General features: G+C 42.2%; 1 protein-coding gene across 1 annotated transcript in view; it reads left to right on the top strand.

The window, feature by feature from the left end:
- LOC140363552 (band 4.1-like protein 1) overlaps positions 1 to 13,166 on the top strand; it is a 101,933-nt gene that overhangs the window by 47,716 nt on the left and 41,051 nt on the right. Inside the window, exon 4 of the mRNA XM_072450183.1 lies at positions 6,919 to 7,023. Within this exon, the coding sequence (XP_072306284.1) occupies positions 6,919 to 7,023 (105 nt within the window). The remainder of the gene's footprint in view (positions 1 to 6,918; positions 7,024 to 13,166) is intronic.

Below are 13,166 nucleotides of genomic sequence, written 5' to 3'. Positions count from 1 at the left end.
GATGTAGACATGTGGATATGTGGACATGTGGACATGTGGACATGTGGATATGTGGACATGTGGATATGTGGACATGTGGATATGTAAACATGTGGACATGTGGAGATGTAGACATGTGGATATGTGGACATGTGGACATGTGGATATGTGGACATGTGGATATGTGGACATGTGGACATGTGGATATGTGGACATGTGGACATGTGGATATGTGGACATGTGGACATGTGGATATGTGGACATGTGGACATGTGGATATGTGGACATGTGAATATGTGGACATGTGGACATGTGGATATGTGGACATGTGGATATGTAAACATGTGGACATGTGGAGATGTAGACATGTGGACATGTGAACATGTGGACATGTGGATATGTGGACATGTGAACATGTGGACATGTGGACATGTGGATATGTAGACATGTGGATATGTGGACATGTGGAGATGTAGACATGTGGATATGTGGACATATGGACATGTGGACATGTGGACATGTGGAGATGTAGACATGTGGATATGTGGACATATGGACATGTGGACATGTGGACATGTGGACATATGGACATGTGGATATGTGGACATGTGGACATGTGGACATGTGGACATATGGACATGTGGATATGTGGATATGTGGACATGTGGAGATGTAGACATGTGGATATGTGGACATGTGGACATATGGACATGTGGATATGTGGATATGTGGACATGTGGACATATGGACATGTGGATATATGGATATGTGGACATGTGGACATGTGGACATGTGGACATGTGGATATTTGTAATACAAACATAAATACATACAGGATACATAGTAATAGCCGTCACTCTCTCTCTAAAACCTCTGAATGAAGTTCTGGGGTAATAATGGACTCTTTAACCATCAAATCAACAACATCAGCAGCTTCCAAAAAACATCTAAAAAACATTCAATTAAAAAGCTAAATGTTAGCATTAACATAGAACATAGAATCCAAAGCAGACTTGTGGGACAGAGAGTGACTCAGAGCCAGTGCAGAACGTGGCCGTTCAAACGTGCAAAATAAAACATATGTGCTTGAAATGAAAGGCATGAAGATAACAGAACATAAGAAGATTTTGTATTTCAAACGTGACCTCTCTGCGTTACTGTCTGTGTGGCACGTTCCTCCCGTCGCCGCGGCAGCATTTTAACACAACATCTGGACTGTAAGTGGCGCCCCGCTGAGGCGCTTTCACCCCGGTGGTTGAACTTTGGCTGCACATTCCCTCCCGTCTCCACTGCAGCTCTGGAAATGTGAAGTTCATAGTTTATTCATAATTCTCTGGTTGACCGCAGCCCCATCTGTGTCTCCTGTTTATCACAGCGGGCTGTTTTAGCTCGGCTCCTGCATTAACTCGGCCGCTGAGCTCGCTGATCCCACGTATTGTTTGAAGCAGACACGGTTGTACCTCCTCTTCACATTATGCAGTTCAAGATGAAGCCGGTTTCAAACTCAACCCTGCCTGTGTCACAAGTCACACACTTTATGATAAATATGTCAAAATACACGATAGTGGAGCGGTTAACCTAAATATTTTAAAGGAATTGTGCACTTTTTGAAAGAAGCATGAGACTTTCAGGACTGGACCCCTAAGGTAAATATGTGATGTGGCCGCTCTCTGGATCTGACCCGTGACCACCTGGAAACAGGATTTTCCAAAATGGCCGCCAGCAAATTAACCATACATAGTTATTTCACTTGTAGGACCCATAGGGACATGAACTTGGTGTCTAAACATAGGTTTTGAGGTACTGTGAGTCTACTGGCATAAAATTCAAGTTCCCAAGTATGTCAGCCATCTTGGATTTTCAAAATGGCCGACACCAAAATTACCAAAATACACATTTTTAGCATGATAGAAGCATTATTATGGTTTCTGAATTTAGCCTTTTGGGTATGGGTAGCTCATTAGAATTCACCAAATGTGTCAAGTAATGCTTGCTTTTGCTAAAATAGTAATACCGACTGCAAAATATATCTATAAGCTATCAATTTCTGTGTTTATATAAAAAAAACATATACAGTTTTGACTCTTCATGTCTGGGTCTGTCTCAATATCAATCGCTACATAATTGCTGTGGGTTTATGGCATTAAAATACTCTCTTAACTTTCCGGGGTGATTGGGCTGCCTTTGCTTGTTGCCATGGAGACGTCGTTGCTTAAATTGGACCGTTTTACCTTATGACAGTCTCCACGGAGAGAAGCAGGTTAGGCCTCCGGACTAAGAGACCGGTCTGATCTGTGGAGAGGCAAGTACAGCAAGTCATGTTTTTCAAGTCATTTTTAGCAAGATAGATACATATATAAATGCCATAACATGAAACATTCCAAGAAAAACTTCTTCATAGAGGCACACAGCTGATTCACCAGCAGGTTACATCGTGCAGCTTTAATGATAATGCCCATGAAGAAGGGGTTAATGTTCTCCACCTGCATTTAACTGACTCAGGGCTGATTCATGTTTTTATTCATATTTTCCTGCATTCAAAAAATAAATTAATGAAGGACTGAATATGCATTTTTATGAAAACTGACACTGCATTCCTGCTAATATGTTTTACGGTAGCTTATATTTACTCCTGCTATGCATTTTCTACACGTTCTTACAGTGCCAGAGTTGCAGTAATGACACATAAATGTTCCTTTTACTTGTGTCCATCGCAAATGTCTTTCCCATATGGTTTTAACGGCAAATAAACTAAACTACACTGTACAATCTACGGCTTTAGTTAATGCTGTACTGCACTGCGTGATTTCAGAGAAGCACTGTTAAGGCAATCATACTGTCACCTTGAATTATGCTGTATAAATATATTTGGTAACTGTCAGATCGAACGTGCTTTTCATGAGATTTACTGTATTTTTGTTTCCTTTTGAACATGTGGTAAATTGCTTGTAACTTCTGGTCTTACACGTTCTCCCTCTGAGGCCTTTATACACTGAGCTACTCTCACACGATGACAACAATACAATTTAACAACTGATACACCACCACAGCAGAGTACAAGTGTGCGGTTAATGAGGTTTTCCTGTATATAAAAGATTCATGTGGGATCAGCTCTGGCAGCTCCTCAAAGCGCTTTGAGGAGGATGAAACTGGTCAGGGCATTTTCAAAAGGTTTCTGTTGTTTTCAAGTACAAGACTGTGGCAAAAATGCATGAATATAGCAAGAGCGTTCCACGTAGGTTCAGGTATAAGCTTTAGGTTATTTAGATTAATACATGTAAGTCTGTTTGCCGTAACCCGACCGACCCGGTAAAAAACTAGCCGACTGGAAAAAAATATCAGCATTTTGTTGAAAAAACTGCAAAATCTTTTATTTTTCAACTATTTCGCCGACTCACCGACCGGTCTTTCCTAAAGCGCCGTGTCGAAGGTTTTTATAGCGCTGCTAAATCTATCTTACGTCCCAAATTTCAGTTACGTATTGCGCAACGCATGTGAGTCTTCATTTTCGGCCTAATGCCGCACTGGGGAATATTCCAAGGAACGCAATATTATGAGCATTGTAGATACCTTTTTCAGCCTTCCTAGTTTTGACTTTTGACCTTGAGAGTAGTTTGTGTTTTAAAGAACCTGGGGGACAGTCATTGCTTTATTACGTTTTCTACAGTATATACATTTATCTCACTGCTTGACTTTTATAGGTTTCAAATATAGAACATAAACGCATAAAAAGGCGTCGAGAGATACCATAAACTTGCAATGGACCTTAAAAAACCACAGAAGTTGGTGGAATTTATTCACAAAGCCAGGAACTGTGCTGAACACATAAAAGTGAGGTTTCAGCCCACAGTCACTGACGGGGCGGAAAACTAATATACAAATGCATCGGCGAAACCAGGACATGAATCAAATCGTAGAAAAGCGTTTTGTCTTTGGCACTTTAAGTAAGCCAACGACTTACTCAGCACCTTTGGTCGTCCGCTCTTTACGCTGAAGCCTCGTCACTGCGGAGTGGGGTTTTCAATCGTGAAAATGTACCTCACAATGGAAACAACTGGGGGTGACTTAATTACAGCGTTTTCTTTTACGTGTGGCCTAAAAATACCTTGGAAAAACATTTAGTTTAACCGTGCGCAGGGTCGCCTCTCCAAGGATCCGACCTGTAACTTGGCCCTGTGTTGGAAGGCAGTAACATCTCCATAGATTGGCCTGAACTCCTTGCCTGACCCGCCAGCCCCGCCCACATTCTGTTTCGAATGCGTAAGGGTCTGGAACCCGAGTCAGAGCCAATGAAATCGTCGGTCATCCATTTGCCGACCAATCCCAGGCCGAGGTTTGAACGCGTCACACTGAGATACGGAAGTAGCTCTTCACCCCCGTTCCAAAACATTCAAGATGGCGGACCCGGCTCGTGACCCGGCCCGTGACCCGGCCCGTGACCCGGCCCGTGACCCGGCCCGTGACCCGGCCCGTGACCCGGCCCGTGACCCGGCCCGTGACCCGGCCCGTGACCCGGCTCGTGACCCGGCTCGTGACCCAGCTCGTGACCCGGCTCGTTAGATGCGGTTATACGAAGGGCGTCGTCGCGATTCAGGAGACATTTTCTGCGTTCAGGACGGATAACGCGGGACACGCCTTGTTGACATGGGCTACGTAATATCCGGTTAAACGTGTTGCGTTTTTTGCGTCACTTCTGGGTTTATGTGATTGGTTCTGTCTCTGCTCTAAACTCCGCCCTCCTGCGGTCGAGCCCCGCCCTCACACAGTTGTGATAAGTAGTTTGCCAAAACATGTTGGGAACGGCTGGTCAGGCAAGTGAACTGAACTCTCTTTGCATCTCTGTGAGACAAAGTGATTTAAAACAATACATAACTAAGTATTTACATGCTGATGGCACAACTCCAGTCCGTCCATCTCCAGTGAGCTCAGAGGGTGTAATGGTTCGCTCGGTTAGCACTTGTACTCAGTTTGTTAGCTGCAGTTGATTTGGTTTCTTCATTAGCATTTAGCAGCTATTACCGCGTTTACAAGCCCACTGTCCATCTTTGTTCTGCACATGCAGCTGAAACCATTAGCGATGAAGAGACCGAGCGCGCTAACACGAGACGGCAGTAACTGAAGTGTGATTGGTCACGACTGGAGCGATAACAGAATCTCATCAGCGAGCGCTGAGTCAGCGGTGATGGTCGGGGGACCACCTGAGACGCTCGGAGCCATTTCATTCAGTTAGAGAATCAAACAAGTGATTGAAAAACAAAATACTATTGTTATACGAGTGTGAAGTCTGTGTTCGCTTTAACAGCCAGCGAAACTCGATATCTTTATTTAATAAAATAAACAAATGCTGTGTTGCTGGAGATGTTTAAACAGAAAAGTCTTGACAGTGTCAGATAAATGAGGCCTGAAGGGTGAGAGTTCAGATTGTAAACTTAATAGAGTGAGTCTTCTTCAGTCTCTGAGGGAGAGTTACACTGGTCCTGGTTTGAGCCAATGTTTAGTCCTGGTGTTGTCTTAGTCCAGGTTTAGATCCAGGTTTTGCCCTAGTTTTTTTTCCAGATATCCTGATAACAATATTCAGACAATATTGTGTCAATCCAACAGAAATAGAAATTGGCTTGACATAAATAGTAAGTAATAGAAGTCAGAAGCTGCACAGGCTGAACAAAGGCGTTGGCCTTGCAGGACCCACACTGACAGGGACATGGAGGAAGAGCCACACACACAGGAAACCTATTAACTTACGTTGCCATGGTAACGGCTGCTTGGCTCCACTGTCGCCATAGGAGCCATGTCTCCCTTGGAGACTTGCTTGTCCAGAGGAAGTGGGCGTGTCCTTTAGCAGATGATGTAAGACCCTGGCCTTATATGGGCATGCACAAGGTGCACAGACTCGTCCCACAGAGAGCTCCATATCCAGAGCCCTTTGTGCTGGAGAATATGTTACTGGAAAGAATATACTGCTTCTATTAATGAGCCGTGCTTTATGACAGTCGCCAGTCAGCGTTTTGCCCTTGGACCTAAAGAAGATGATATTACGTTAAATCATTGTTAGACTATAAATAGCTTATTCACTGTATAATGTCATGTACTGCTGAGCTGTTTGACCAAGGGCAGGTACTGATGTAATATTGCTCTTTTTTCAGTCATCAAAAATACAAATGAAATGTGTAAAATATCTTTGATATGTCAGACAAACTGTATGTCTAATGTGATAGTGTTTTCTGATCAAAATTAGGCCTATTTTACTTGGGCATACGGATTCCTTACTGATTTGAAGGATTTGTCATGGCAACGGGGAAACGTCCTCATAAAATCCTTCAAATCAGGAAGAAATTATCTCAAATCATATAAATTGCTTATTTCAAACTTGTATTCATGTATTTTATCTTCTTGTTATATGCAAGCTTTCTGAAATACAGACCCACATTGAATCAGTTACAAAGTAGTTCATCTATTCTGTTCCTCGCTTGTAATCGTAACAAGTATGAATTATGCATAATTTCACTGCGTGTTTTGACATGTGCCTTGTGTCTCATCCTCACCTCCTGCTGGGGCTTCTCTTCTTACTTACCCTCCTGCGCTCTCGTTTGTGCTCTCTTACCTTCTTTGTGCTCTCATTTGTGGTCTCTTACCTTCTTTGTGCTCTCATTTGTGGTCTCTTACCTTCTTTGTGCTCTTGTTTGTGGTCTCTTACCTTCTTTGTGCTCTCGTTTGTGGTCTCTTACCTTCTTTGTGCTCTCGTTCGTGGTCTCTTACCTTCTTTGTGCTGTCGTTTGTGGTCTCTTACCTTCTTTGTGCTCTCGTTCGTGGTCTCTTACCTTCTTTGTGCTCTCGTTCGTGGTCTCTTACCTTCTTTGTGCTCTCGTTCGTGGTCTCTTACCTTCTTTGTGCTGTCGTTTGTGGTCTCTTACCTTCTTTGTGCTCTTGTTTGTGTTGTAGAAATTCGCCAAAGGCCAGACTCTGCTGGACATGGTGTGTGGCCATCTGAATCTGCTGGAGAGAGACTACTTCGGACTCATGTTCCAAGACACCGACATCTCCAAGGTCAGACTCAAGCTTCATTAAGGTCAAACTAAAGCTTCATCAAGGTCAGACTAAAGCTTCATCAAGGACAGACTAAAGCGCTTCATTAAGGTCAGACTAAAGCTTCATTAAGGTCAGACTAAAGCGCTTCATTAAGGTCAGACTGAAGCTTCATTAAGGTCAGACTGAAGCTTCATTAAGGTCAGACTAAAGCTTCATTAAGGTTAGACTAAAGCTTCATTAAGGTCTGACTCAAGCGCTTCATCAAGGTCAGACTAAAGCTTCATCAAGGTCAGACTAAAGCTTCATCAAGGTCAGACTAAAGCGCTTCATCAAGGTCAGACTAAATCTTCATCAAGGTCAGACTAAAGCTTCATCAAGATCAGACTAAAGCTTCATCAAGGTCAGACTAAAGCGCTTCATTAAGGTCAGACTAAAGCGCTTCATTAAGGTCAGACTAAAGCGCTTCATCAAGGTCAGACTAAAGCTTCATTAAGGTCAGACTAAAGCGCTTCATCAAGGTCAGACTAAAGCTTCATCAAGGTCAGTTTAAAGCGCTTCATTAAGGTCATACTAAAGCTTCATCAAGGTCAGATTAAAGCTTCATCAAGGTCAGACTAAAGCGCTTCATCAAGGTCAGATTAAAGCTTCATCAAGGTCAGACTAAAGCGCTTCATCAAGGTCAGATTAAAGCTTCATCAAGGTCAGACTGAAGCGCTTCATTAAGGTCAGACTAAAGCTTCATCAAGGTCAGATTAAAGCTTCATCAAAGTCAGACTAAAGCGCTTCATCAAGGTCAGACTAAGGCTTCATTAAGATCAGACTAAAGCTTCATTAAGGTCAGACTGAAGCTTCATTAAGGTCAGACTCAAGCGCTTCATCAAGGTCAGACTAAAGCTTCATTAAGATCAGACTAAAGCTTCATTAAGGTCAGACTCAAGCGCTTCATCAAGGTCAGACTCAAGCGCTTCATCAAGGTCAGATTGAAGCTTCATCAAGGTCAGACTAAAGCTTCATTAAGGTCAGACTGAAGCTTCATTAAGGTCAGACTGAAGCTTCATTAAGGTCAGACTAAAGCTTCATTAAGGTCAGACTAAAGCGCTTCATTAAGGTCAGATTGAAGCTTCATCAAGGTCAGACTAAAGCTTCATTAAGGTCAGACTGAAGCTTCATTAAGGTCAGACTGAAGCTTCATTAAGGTCAGACTGAAGCTTCATTAAGGTCAGACTAAAGCTTCATTAAGGTCAGACTAAAGCTTCATCAAGGTCAGACTGAAGCTTCATTAAGGTCAGACTCAAGCGCTTCATCAAGGTCAGACTAAAGCTTCATTAAGGTCAAACTAAAGCTTCATTAAGGTCAGACTCAAGCGCTTCATCAAGGTCAGACTGAAGCTTCATTAAGATCAGACTGAAGCTTCATTAAGGTAAGACTCAAGCGCTTCATCAAGGTCAGACTCAAGCGCTTCATCAAGGTCAGACTAATGCGCTTCATTAAGGTCAGATTGAAGCTTCATCAAGGTCAGACTAAAGCTTCATTAAGGTCAGACTGAAGCTTCATTAAGGTCAGACTGAAGCTTCATTAAGGTCAGACTAAAGTGCTTCATTAAGGTCAGACTCAAGCGCTTCATCAAGGTCAGACAGAAGCTTCATTAAGGTCAGACTAAAGCTTCATCACGGTCAGACTGACGCTGCATTAAGGTCAGACTAAAGCTTCATTAAGGTCAAACTGAAGCTTCATTAAGGTCAGACTGAAGCTTCAGACTAAAGCTTCATTAAGGTCAGACTAAAGCTTCATTAAGGTCAGACTAAAGCTTCATTAAGGTCAGACTAAAGCTTCATCAAGGTCAGACTGAAGCTTCATTAAGGTCAAACTGAAGCTTCATTAAGGTCAGACTGAAGCTTCATTAAGGTCAGACTGAAGCTTCAGACTAAAGCTTCATTAAGGTCAGACTAAAGCTTCATTAAGGTCAGACTAAAGCTTCATTAAGGTCAGACTGAAGCTTCATTAAGGTCAGACTGAAGCTTCATTAAGGTCAGACTGAAGCTTCATTAAGGTCAGACTAAAGCTTCATTAAGATCAGACTGAAGCTTCATTAAGGTCAGACTAAAGCTTCATTAAGGTCAGACTGAAGCTTCATTAAGGTCAGACTGAAGCTTCATTAAGGTCAGACTAAAGCTTCATTAAGGTCAGACTGAAGCTTCATTAAGGTCAGACTAAAGCTTCATTAAGGTCAGACTGAAGCTTCATTAAGGTCAGACTAAAGCTTCATTAAGGTCGGACTGAAGCTTCATTAAGGTTAGACTAAAGCTTTATTAAGGTCAGACTGAAGCTTCATTAAGGTCAGACTGAAGCTTCATTACGGTGAGACTAAAGCTTCATTAAGGTCAGACTGAAGCTTCATCAAGGTCAGACTGAAGCTTCATTGAGGTCAAACTGAAGCTTCATTAAGGTCAGACAGAAGCTTCATTAAGGTCAGACTGAAGCTTCATCAAGGTCAGACTGAAGCTTCATTAAGGTCAGACTGAAGCTTCATTAAGGTCAGACTGAAGCTTCATTAAGGTCAGACTGAAGCTTCATCAAGGTCAGACTGAAGCTTCATCAAGGTCAGACTGAAGCTTCATTAAGGTCAGACTGAAGCTTCATCAAGGTCAGACTGAAGCTTCATTAAGGTCAGACTGAAGCTTCATCAAGGTCAGACTGAAGCTTCATTAAGGTCAGACTGAAGCTTCATCAAGGTCAGACTGAAGCTTCATTAAGGTCAGACTGAAGCTTCATCAAGGTCAGACTGAAGCTTCATTAAGGTCAGACTAAAGCTTCATTAAGGTCAGACTGAAGCTTCATTAAGGTCAGTCTAAAGCTTCATTAAGGTCAGACAGAAGCTTCATTAAGGTCAGACTGAAGCTTCATTAACGTCAGACTGAAGCTTCATCAAGGTCAGACTGAAGCTTCATTAAGGTCAGACTGAAGCTTCATTAAGGTCAGACTGAAGCTTCATTAAGGTCAGACTGAAGCTTCATCAAGGTCAGACTGAAGCTTCATCAAGGTCAGACTGAAGCTTCATTAAGGTCAGACTGAAGCTTCATCAAGGTCAGACTGAAGCTTCATTAAGGTCAGACTGAAGCTTCATCAAGGTCAGACTGAAGCTTCATTAAGGTCAGACTGAAGCTTCATCAAGGTCAGACTGAAGCTTCATTAAGGTCAGACTGAAGCTTCATCAAGGTCAGACTGAAGCTTCATCAAGGTCAGACTGAAGCTTCATTAAGGTCAGACTGAACCTTCATCAAGGTCAGACTGAAGCTTCATTAAGGTCAGACTGAAGCTTCATTAAGGTCAGACTGAAGCTTCATCAAGGTCAGACTGAAGCTTCATCAAGGTCAGACTGAAGCTTCATTAAGGTCAGACTGAAGCTTTATTAAGGTCAGACTGAAGCTTCATTAAGGTCAGACTGAAGCTTCATTAAGGTCAGTCTAAAGCTTCATTAAGGTCAGACTGAAGCTTCATTAAGGTCAGTCTAAAACTTCATTAAGGTCAGACTGAAGCTTCATTAAGGTCAGACTGAAGCTTCATCAAGGTCAGACTGAAGCTTCATTAAGGTCAGACTGAAGCTTCATTAAGGTCAGACTGAAGCTTCATTAAGGTCAGACTGAAGCTTCATCAAGGTCAGACTGAAGCTTCATTAAGGTCAGACTGAAGCTTCATTAAGGTCAGACTGAAGCTTCATCAAGGTCAGACTGAAGCTTCATTAAGGTCAGACTGAAGCTTCATTAAGGTCAGACTGAAGCTTCATTAAGGTCAGACTGAAGCTTCATTAAGGTCAGGCTGAAGCTTCATTAAGGTCAGACTGAAGCTTCATCAAGGTCAGACTGAAGCTTCATTAAGGTCAGACTGAAGCTTCATCAAGGTCAGACTGAAGCTTCATTAAGGTCAGACTAAAGCTTCATTAAGGTCAGACTGAAGCTTCATTAAGGTCAGACTGAAGCTTCATTAAGGTCAGACTGAAGCTTCATCAAGGTCAGACTGAAGCTTCATTAAGGTCAGACTGAAGCTTCATTAAGGTCAGACTAAAGCTTCATTAAGGTCAGACTAAAGCTTCATTAAGGTCAGACTAAAGCTTCATTAAGGTCAGACTAAAGCTTCATTAAGGTCAGACTGAAGCTTCATTAAGGTCAGACTGAAGCTTCATTAAGGTCAGATTAAAGCTTCATCAAAGTCAGACTAAAGCGCTTCATCAAGGTCAGACTAAGGCTTCATTAAGATCAGACTAAAGCTTCATTAAGGTCAGACTGAAGCTTCATTAAGGTCAGACTCAAGCGCTTCATCAAGGTCAGACTAAAGCTTCATTAAGATCAGACTAAAGCTTCATTAAGGTCAGACTCAAGCGCTTCATCAAGGTCAGACTCAAGCGCTTCATCAAGGTCAGATTGAAGCTTCATCAAGGTCAGACTAAAGCTTCATTAAGGTCAGACTGAAGCTTCATTAAGGTCAGACTGAAGCTTCATTAAGGTCAGACTAAAGCTTCATTAAGGTCAGACTAAAGCGCTTCATTAAGGTCAGATTGAAGCTTCATCAAGGTCAGACTAAAGCTTCATTAAGGTCAGACTGAAGCTTCATTAAGGTCAGACTGAAGCTTCATTAAGGTCAGACTGAAGCTTCATTAAGGTCAGACTAAAGCTTCATTAAGGTCAGACTAAAGCTTCATCAAGGTCAGACTGAAGCTTCATTAAGGTCAGACTCAAGCGCTTCATCAAGGTCAGACTAAAGCTTCATTAAGGTCAAACTAAAGCTTCATTAAGGTCAGACTCAAGCGCTTCATCAAGGTCAGACTGAAGCTTCATTAAGATCAGACTGAAGCTTCATTAAGGTAAGACTCAAGCGCTTCATCAAGGTCAGACTCAAGCGCTTCATCAAGGTCAGACTAAAGCGCTTCATTAAGGTCAGATTGAAGCTTCATCAAGGTCAGACTAAAGCTTCATTAAGGTCAGACTGAAGCTTCATTAAGGTCAGACTGAAGCTTCATTAAGGTCAGACTAAAGTGCTTCATTAAGGTCAGACTCAAGCGCTTCATCAAGGTCAGACAGAAGCTTCATTAAGGTCAGACTAAAGCTTCATCACGGTCAGACTGACGCTGCATTAAGGTCAGACTAAAGCTTCATTAAGGTCAGACTGAAGCTTCATTAAGGTCAGACTGAAGCTTCATCAAGGTCAGACTGAAGCTTCATTAAGGTCAGACTGAAGCTTCATTAAGGTCAGACTGAAGCTTCATTAAGGTCAGACTGAAGCTTCATCAAGGTCAGACTGAAGCTTCATTAAGGTCAGACTGAAGCTTCATTAAGGTCAGACTGAAGCTTCATTAAGGTCAGTCTAAAGCTTCATTAAGGTCAGACTGAAGCTTCATTAAGGTCAGTCTAAAACTTCATTAAGGTCAGACTGAAGCTTCATTAAGGTCAGACTGAAGCTTCATTAAGGTCAGACTGAAGCTTCATTAAGGTCAGACTGAAGCTTCATTAAGGTCAGACTGAAGCTTCATCAAGGTCAGACTGAAGCTTCATTAAGGTCAGACTGAAGCTTCATCAAGGTCAGACTGAAGCTTCATTAAGGTCAGACTGAAGCTTCATTAAGGTCAGACTGAAGCTTCATTAAGGTCAGACTAAAGCTTCATTAAGGTCAGACTGAAGCTTCATTAAGGTCAGACTGAAGCTTCATTAAGGTCAGACTGAAGCTTCATTAAGGTCAGACTGAAGCTTCATTAAGGTCAGACTGAAGCTTCATTAAGGTCAGACTGAAGCTTCATTAAGGTCAGACTGAAGCTTCATCAAGGTCAGACTGAAGCTTCATTAAGGTCAGACTGAAGCTTCATCAAGGTCAGACTGAAGCTTCATTAAGGTCAGACTGAAGCTTCATTAAGGTCAGACTGAAGCTTCATTAAGGTCAGACTAAAGCTTCATTAAGGTCAGACTGAAGCTTCATTAAGGTCAGACTGAAGCTTCATTAAGGTCAGACTGAAGCTTCATTAAGGCCAGACTAAAGCTTCATTAAGGTCAGACTGAAGCTTCATTAAGGTCAGACTAAAGCTTCATTAAGGTCAGACTGAAGCTTCATTAAGGTCAGACTGAAGCTTCATCAAGGTCAGACTGAAGCTTCATTAAGGTCAGACTGAAGCTTCA

The sequence above is a fragment of the Eucyclogobius newberryi genome, unplaced genomic scaffold (genome assembly GCF_026437365.1).
Source record: "Eucyclogobius newberryi isolate DKJ021-1_F unplaced genomic scaffold, fEucNew1.0.hap1 SCAF_17, whole genome shotgun sequence".
In the NCBI taxonomy this organism is placed as follows: domain Eukaryota; kingdom Metazoa; phylum Chordata; class Actinopteri; order Gobiiformes; family Gobiidae; genus Eucyclogobius; species Eucyclogobius newberryi.
This window is presented reverse-complemented; position numbering and strand designations above follow the sequence as displayed.